The sequence below is a fragment of the Cupressus sempervirens genome, chromosome 1, assembly GCF_028749045.1.
Source record: "Cupressus sempervirens isolate cs-2001-9-10 chromosome 1, ASM2874904v1, whole genome shotgun sequence".
In the NCBI taxonomy this organism is placed as follows: domain Eukaryota; kingdom Viridiplantae; phylum Streptophyta; class Pinopsida; order Cupressales; family Cupressaceae; genus Cupressus; species Cupressus sempervirens.
This window is the reverse complement of record NC_143118.1, coordinates 722,196,531-722,205,239: the sequence shown is the minus strand read 5'-3', so window position 1 is coordinate 722,205,239 and position 8,709 is coordinate 722,196,531. Positions and strand designations below refer to the sequence as shown.

At 37.0% G+C, this 8,709-nt stretch overlaps 1 protein-coding gene across 1 annotated transcript; it reads right to left on the bottom strand.

The window, feature by feature from the left end:
- Window positions 1-1,941: 1,941 nt before the first annotated feature.
- Window positions 1,942-6,534, bottom strand: DRT111 (D111/G-patch domain-containing protein). Its single transcript, XM_089788194.1, has 3 exons — window positions 5,168-6,534; window positions 2,948-3,226; window positions 1,942-2,297 (listed from the first exon to the last, which is right to left on the bottom strand). The coding sequence occupies exons 1-3, from the start codon at window positions 6,086-6,088 to the stop codon at window positions 2,292-2,294; spliced, it is 1,206 nt and encodes a 401-aa protein (XP_089644320.1). The 5' UTR covers window positions 6,089-6,534; the 3' UTR covers window positions 1,942-2,291.
- Window positions 6,535-8,709: the final 2,175 nt, after the last annotated feature.

The window sequence follows — 8,709 nt, the reverse complement described above, 5'->3', positions numbered from 1 at the left end:
TACCTTTGATAATAGCTTGTCATTATATAGTTAGTCTACAGACGCAATTCTATAATATCTCAAATGTATCCTTGAGTTGCCTTTTCCATTAGACAACAATAACTTGTAAAGCAGGATCGAAGGGGTAAAAAAAAAACCCAATTATGGGATATCCTCGACTGTAGACGAGACCCCCACATATGGATAGCTCCTGGTCCAGCTCTACTATGTAGGTCGTTGGGAGAGACTGATCTATTATGGACAGGATACAAGTGATGACTGAAGGAGAGCCATATCTAAAGACGGCCTCCCAAGCATTGGCTATATGGAGAGGGTTCCATTTGACAAGAGTCGAATGTAATTATAGAAGATGATCGATGGTAACGGTGGAAAGATGGATACACTAGTTATGGGACTTCAGCACTTACACTAGTGTTTTGTAAGATCCTAGTCCAAATGGTTTGTTATATCAGTTGTGTCAAATTCTCAACATTAGCTAAACTAGCAAGCTCCTCTATACATGAACATCATACACACGATTTGGATTGCTCTCCATGCATACATCAAAATAACTGTTACCCTCATTGGATTAGGCATCCATATTAACGGCTCAAACAAGCACTCCTTCATAAAACATTATGATTACGCGTATTTCATGGCATAAAGAAATATAGTAAAGCTAAGCTCCAAAATTAAATTATATTATATTCATTCAAAAACGTTAAAAAATTATGGAGTAATTAAATCTAAAATTAAAACCCTAATTGCAAGGGTCAGAGTAGACCAAATTGAAAGCAACCAATGGAACTTTGATCCCTCTAAATGTATATCAACAAAATAACAATGACAGGCGCACAAACCCTAGGAGGATCTAAAAAGGAATATACAATAGAAAACCCTGGTCTAAAAATTTGAAACTATAAAGGTGTGTAAATCTTGAAGTGAAATTGAGAGGGCTGAAATTGGAGCGACACTTAAGTTTCCATTTGGTCTGTTTTGTGCAAAATATACACCTCCACCATATGTTAAACAATCATTAAATCATTTTAATATACAAATGGAAAGGGAACAAACTAAATCTTAAACTGGATACAATTGCACCGGTGTATTCTGTAGGACATACAGTGATTAGTTAAATTGAAGCATACAACTAGATAACATGAAAAACATCATTAGGATACCAGACCTTACCAGTATGGAAAGCATCCTTAAAAAGGTTACAAACTCTTCTTTAGTTGGTTACAACGGCAAAATTTAGTGAAAGTGCTCGATTGAAAAACATCATTTCACTCCTCGGCTGGAGAGGAAACAAACTCTTCTTTATCTGGATACAGTTTCGCTATAGTTTACAGTCTAAAGGATAATTTGATCTATCAAGATGAGACATCAAAATAAATTTGTTTGTTCATTAGAACCTACCACAAATGATTCAACCCTCAAAAAGAGAATTTGACCGATCAAGACGAGACATCAAAATAAATTTGTTTGTTCATTAAAAACCTACCACAAATGATTCAACCCTTGAACAAAAGACTACGCCGTACTCAAAGATCATGTATACATAACTTTTGTTCTGCCATGCCACAAAATGCTTTCATCTAATATGTAAAAGCAGGCAGAATAAAAGCAATCGTCTTAGGTCTTATTTTCCATAAATTACTCTCTATGTTTATCTATGGGTTCTACGAATAGCCCCATCTCTACAGTTGAGTTAGAACAAGGTCCAAATAAGCAAAACATCTTGAAATACGTGTGATGATTCTTTTATTATTTAAAAAAAGGTCTAATTTATAATCACAATACCAGACACAATTCATTCAGAGACCAAAATCTAAACAGAAAAACCATTGTGTAATGCACATGGATCATCAGATGACCAACTTTGTGCCATCCTAATTCAATTAACAGCTTGAAGTTGAGTTCTTGAAAAGAAACCACCAGTTGCAGATTATGCAAAAACTGTTTAGTGCCAAGTACTTCAAATTCTATTGGTGTAATGGTAAATTTTGTACAAATCAAGACCAGCAAAAATGTTTAATTCTCACTCATAAATTCTAATGCTAGTAGTCTCTTGTTAAGAATATATTATTGTGGTACAATTAATGAAGATCTAAAAGTTTCAGATGCTCAGGTGCTGCTGGCCTTTTATATTGTGTGAACATGTGCAATTTTTCCTCAACGAGGAGGATACAGAAGCTCAATAGCAAATACAGAGTTGTCATTTTCATGTTCTAGGATTGTAATATAAAGAGTTCTACTGATGCACAGGAATGCATGAGAGATCTGCAGAAGGAGCTCTTCTCTTGAATCCATCACGCCTATATCAATGTCAAGTAAACTTTATTAGCAAACACTAGAAATAATGATAAAAGACATCTCTTATCTCTGCAAATTCAGATTGCAGCCTAAATGGACAACTCTCTCCAGTCTATCCACAGATATTAACACATTTTATTAGAAGCGCTTTTCAGTAAATTCATATGCTAAAAAGCAGACTCGAATAAGATGGCTGTTTATTTTAAAAGTCATCTGTCTCGACTCCAGAGTATTGTCTTGCAGTACAGACAACTCCCTTTGGTCCACATTCTACTAATGATGTCAGAAAATTACTATAAGTTTGAAACCTAGGTTTTAAGTTTTTAAAATATAAATCTCTTCTTAAATGCAGAAAAACATTGGATTGTTTAATCTGCAATTTTCTTGACCAGCCTCAGCACAATTTGGTGATATTGGGAGTCCCCCAAAAAGAAGACTAATGCATTTTCCTCTCCTATTTCACATGTCCTAAAAAATGTAAAGCATGCGCAATAAAAATTGAAATTTGATAAACCAAACATGACATGATGCACAAGTCATAAGCTACTTCTCGTTCTATTCCAATTGTAATTAGAACACCCTTATGTTCGGTCTATGGGAGATGAAGCCTAACTTAAAAATTTCACAATTTTAAAGCAGGGTATGAAGGCACCTCTCCCGGTGCAGGTGCTAATTCGTTTTTGCTAAACCTGTCCTCATCATAGAAGCTTGCATGAACCACCCTTCCACCAAAAAATCGTCCATCAAGATCAATTAGAGCTTTAGTCGTTTGCTCAGAACGTTCAAATTGCACAAATATTCTAACAGCTTCATCAGTTGGGAAATCAGGTTCAGTGATTTCAAAGATAAGAACACGCGTAACTGTTCCATACTTAGAACACTCTGAGGCAACTTCATCTTCAAGTTCATCATCCACCTCTCCTGGCCCAACCTACATCCAAAATTCATGGCATCAATATCACAATCTGTAAAGAATGTAAAAAAATTTATGGCATCAGATTACGCAGGCATTTAACCCCTGAGAAAACAACAAACATTCCAAACAAATATTCAATAGTCAATTTCAAGCACATGACTAGCATGTCTGGCATTGTGAGTATTGCATTGCATATTAAAAGAGTTGTCATGCATAACCCAGCAGAGAATGCCTCAGAATAACACTATATGAAAGTAGTGATAAATGGTCTAGATGTAAAAAAGATTATACATATTTGCGATAAGCTGTGCTTGTACATTATCGTTACAATCTAGAATCTTGAAATGGATCGATTTTTGTATAGTGGGATCCTACGGAACCAAGGGAAGTAAAATTATCATGTACAGTCATGGCAAAACTATATGCATGCATAGGTGGCTTCTATTTCTGATTAAGGGAAGGGCAACTAGAATAAATTCCACTTCAAGCACGAATCAACAAGGTTGCACCCTTTTCGCCCATATTTAGTAGTAGTAAAATAAAACAATGCATCATGTACTTATGACACATAATCCCTACTATCACCATCATCGTCATCTATTTTTTTATAGCAGTTTCAAGAAGCATACAAGCTAAGTCAGTGATCTTCTGGGCATTTGAGGTTTTTCTTTCACATGGTGAATAGATTTTTGTCAGCTTTATGGATATCTGGTGCTTTTGCTTCATTTGGTAGGTATCCAGAACAGTATTATTTATGTTGCAATAGAAGATTTCCTGTACTCTTGTACACAACATGAGGTTTTGCAGTTAATAGCAGGGCATCAGACATGGTTTTATAGGAAATTGAAAATAGGTAACAACAATTCAATTCAAAATCTCACGAGGCAAACTTGAATCCAACATTCAGAAAATAGCCATGATAAACTACAAAAAAATCCGTGTCTGCCCATATCAATTATATGGGCATTACCAAGCTTGCTGCATTCTTTTAAACAATACGGGGTTTTACCATTAACAGTCAGAAAATAGGAGTGGTTTCAAAGACCGCTGAAAATAGATTAACCAACTTCAATATAAAATCTCACACCTAAAACTTGAACCCCATATTCTGAGACCAATCCCATCAACCTATAAAAGCACGTGAAAACCATCTTCACAATAAATCAAAGAACTCAATTCCTTAAGCATTTATTCCTCAGAAATACAGATGATGAATAATCATTTCGTGTACATACTAGGGTTAAAATGAAGGCTTAGAATCATCCGATTTGGAATATTAAATTCAATCCAATTGAAAGCATAATACAATAGACTGCACTTCAAAATCATGAGAAATGAAATCTTGTGAAACACTACTCATGAATGATACTGCATCAGAGTTACTTTAGTGTCAATACTCTATACATTTAAGTTCCAACATTTGATATAGAATAATGTTGAGCTACTGAAGCTCTCTTAGCATAAGATTTCGAAAACAAAAGTGTATATGCCATGTTCATAAGAAAAATAATTGTCATACTAATAACCCTAACCAAAAAAATTATACAAACTATGAGACAATTGCTAAGTGTATATGCTATGTTCCTGAGAAAAATGATTAAGGTTAGAAATGTCGTTCTACCAATCTTAATTAAAAATCTTCTAAAACATTAAGACAATTAGCTGAGAAAATTTCTATATGTTAATTATTGTCCAAATTAGTTTTTGTTTCAAGACCCTAATAAAAAATCTTCTACAAACTTCAAGTCAATTAGCTGAGAAAAAATCTACATGTTAATATTTTGTCCAGCCTAGTTTTTCTTCCGGGATATTGCCTGCTTGCTTGATCCAATGACAAAACGTGCATAATTTCGAGAATACCCTAAAAAAACATCTTCGGATTGATAGAACAAATCCTTCCATTTTTTCCCCAGGGACAAACAGAAAGAACAGATGCATCATAAAAAATGCACATACCATATTTCTGAGAAGCAAAACCCTTGTAGGTGGAGCGGTAATATTGACACTTTTTATCTTCTTCTCTGGCCTATTGGATTCACTAGCATTGACAATAACCCCAGCTCTCTTGTCTGTCTTCCTCGCCATTAAAGGCGTAGTAATCCCCTGTTCTTGTTTCCCTAATCCCTGTCCCTCCTTCCACCCCATCCTAGCCATCATCCTTTGTGCAGCAGTCATCTGCCCACCAGCACCAACACCCAGCCCACCAGTTGCTGACTTCCCAATACTAAATCCTCCATCGCCGCCACCAGGCGGAGGTGAAGGAGACCTTGGAGGAGCAGCACTGCCACTCATTGCTGCCCGCCGCTTCCAAGCTTCCTCACCACTGATGTTGAGGGCAGCTTCTTTCTCTGCTGCAGCAGAATTGGAAGAGGCAACTGCATTGGCCTCCTCCAATTCCCTTAACGCAGCCAACTCGCGCTCCCTTTCCTCTTCCTCTTGTCGTCGCCGCTCTAATTCCCTTCTCATCTCCGCCTCCATAGCCCTTCTCCTCCGCTCCCTTCTATACTCCTCATAATCATTAGGCCTTGCAGGGTCATACTCCTCCATAACACTGGAAGTTACCCCCACCAGAGCAGGCTGAAAAGGGGCTTCCTTTACATCGACCCCCACAGGCTCAGCGTACGTAACCCTGGGCTGAAATGTCGAAGCTGCCGCGGCAGCCTTGGATTTAGCTCCCGTAGCCGTGGGCTGCTGATTTCTGAGTATTGACTGAGGGGAAGCAAAGAGAGTGGGCTTGCGCAGAGTGGGCGGCGCCATTTTTGCACTGCTCGACCACATTGAACTGGCGGCTGTAGCGGCCGCACTGGCATTGGCAGCATCTTCGTCTATGGAGGCAGAAGAAGGTGGGGGCAGATCCCCATACAACCCACCCAGCATTTTGCTGCTATAAACCCTTTCTGCAGTTTCTATGAACAAACCCTCTCTTGACACAAATTTACGCCCTTTGCTTTCAAAGAGTCAAAAACCCTTATTCATCAGAGCCTCTGATCGATTTAATCTATTGGTAATTGCTTGAAATCGGGATTAGGAATTTTTTGTTACTGTAATTTTTGTTTGGGCTTGGCAAAGCACTGAGTGCCCTTTCCGCCGCACCATGGTAGAGAAACTCGAGGTATTTACACTGGTATAACATATTATTTTTATCTGAACATTCTTACAATTTTTCCACTCAAGCCATCCGAACTGGCGGACGCGCATATGATCATTTCACTCAGCTCTTCCGCGCTCAGATCAGAGACCGCCCATAAACAAGTGTTTTCCTGCAGTTAGATCAGCAATGTTTTGCCCTACTCCAGAGCTTCTTGAACGATATTTTTGGTCAGGACACGCCTCAAGAACTTCTGGGGATTTTAAAGTAAAAATAGTAGCCTATGGTTGTCTCAGTTGTTCGAGGAGTTTGATCAAAGTTTTTTGAGAAAGATTTAAAAAATCTAGGAGTTTGGATTGATTGATAAAGTTTAGTGTAAAATTAAATTTTTATGGTGAATAGTGTATATAATGCATTTATTTTTTCATTGGTTTGTCTGCAATGCAATGACTAATACATTGCTTATAAATTGAAATTTAACTTTCTCTTATCTTTAAAAGATCTTCAGTATACAATATCAAAAGGGGTTGTGTATTAGTTGGGAATGGAAAACTATATTGACCTAAAATCAATAGTAAAAAAGGTTTATGAAAATATCATTCTTAAGAGGAAAGTAAAGCAATTAGGGAGAAATGACAAACTATTTTGGAACTCATCATGTCTACCTAAGGCAGGCTTCTTTTTGTGGATTGCCTCCAAAAGAGGATTCTAACTGCTTACAAACTTAGAAAGATGGGTAGTGAGGGCCCCTCAAGATGTGTGTTATGCAAATATGATTGTGAAGATTCTGATCACCTACAATACTGTTGGCATTGGCTCTAACACATGTTGGGTTGGTCCACTCCTTTGCCAAAATGTATGGATGAACATCTTAGGGGATGGCCAACTGATAGCAACAACTACATCTATGAAAAATTATGGAATATTTCCCCATCTATCCTGGCATGGGAAGTATGGAAAGAAAGAAACAAAAGAATATTCCACAATCAGGAAATGACAGCTCTTGAGCTTACTTATAAAATGGAGGCCAATATTGTTAATACCTTAAACTCTTATCCTAGGAAAACTCCAAAAGAGGAAGGGTCCTTTTCAGAATGGGATGGTATAATGAAAAAGAGATGGAGAAATCTAATTAATCCCTTGCTTATGTTTAAAACAAAAAAGAATAAAGAAGTGAGGGACAACTGTAGATGGAGTCCATCCCCAAGAGGTTGGACCAAACTTAATTTCGATGGAGCCTCTAGAGGCAATCCAGGGACTGTTGGGATAGGATGCATCATTAATAATGACTCTAGAAAATGGACAGTTAAAAGGGCCAAATCTATAGGATACACCACTAACAACCTTGGTGAATTAGAAGCCCTTCAAGAAGGTCTCCAAATTCGCCTAAACTTAAGCATCTCAAAACTTATTATTGAAGAAGATTCACATATTGTCCTAAATGCCATTAGGAAAAGGGAGTGAAATGAGCCTTGGTTAAGTTATAAACCATATGATCTCATTACCAATTCTTTGTAAATGATTATTCATGAAATTAATTCATATCAATTATTAATAAAAATATATATGAGCTTTTACTTATGTGAATAGTTGTTACATAGAACGTACGTATAATTATAAAGTCATCCCATTGATTACAAAGGATTATAAACTTAATAATTAATCGTGGCACATTTAAATAAACACTATAACATATTAATTCATAAAATACTAATAAAAAGAACAAACAAAACATAAATCACTAAATAAACACAAACAAAACACATATTACCTTCCAAACCGACGGATGCTAGGAGGCACATCGGCAATCGCTAGTCGTACTTAAGCACAATAAGGATGGTGGAAGAAAGCGAGAAGGGATTTGAAAACACATATAATCAGGATCGAGGGACAATAAGCATACAAACAAAAGCAAAGTATAGTGAAGCCACCAACTAGAGATCATAACAAGAAACCTACACATCCAACTTGAAAATCGGGCCAAATCACCATGGGACTGAGGAGAGCGGGGAATAAAGAAGGTTGAGCCTAATCGCATCCAATCAACTGATAGGAGTACGAGAGTGCATGTACCAGGGCGTACAATGTATGAAGCCCGAGCCTTCTAGCTACATCGATAAAGGTCTCAATAAAGGAAGGACATGGATAGATGCATAAAATACCAAGGAAATGGTATTATTTAGGAATAAGATGACTTGTCATGGAAGCACATAAATTTAGCTATTTATTTATTTTCTTATTTAATGCAATGATTATTAATTAAGATCAAAAGAGTCGGGTGGGAAAAGAATGATCTTGTTTCAAGATCAAGAGAGTCCCACTCGGAAAGAGTGATCTTAGCATGGTTAAAGGCCAGAATATTCTGTTGATGTTAACATATGCATATGTGTCAAGGGCTCTAGATGTTTCT

Excerpts from the sequence above, each read along its gene's own strand:
- DRT111 (XM_089788194.1), bottom strand. The coding sequence starts at position 6,088 with ATGCTGGGTGGGTTGTATGGGGATCTGCCCCCACCTTCTTCTGCCTCC. Across the intron at positions 3,227-5,167 it reads TTTTGCTTCTCAGAAATATG|GTTGGGCCAGGAGAGGTGGA; the intron begins GTATGTGCATTT and ends TTTTGGATGTAG.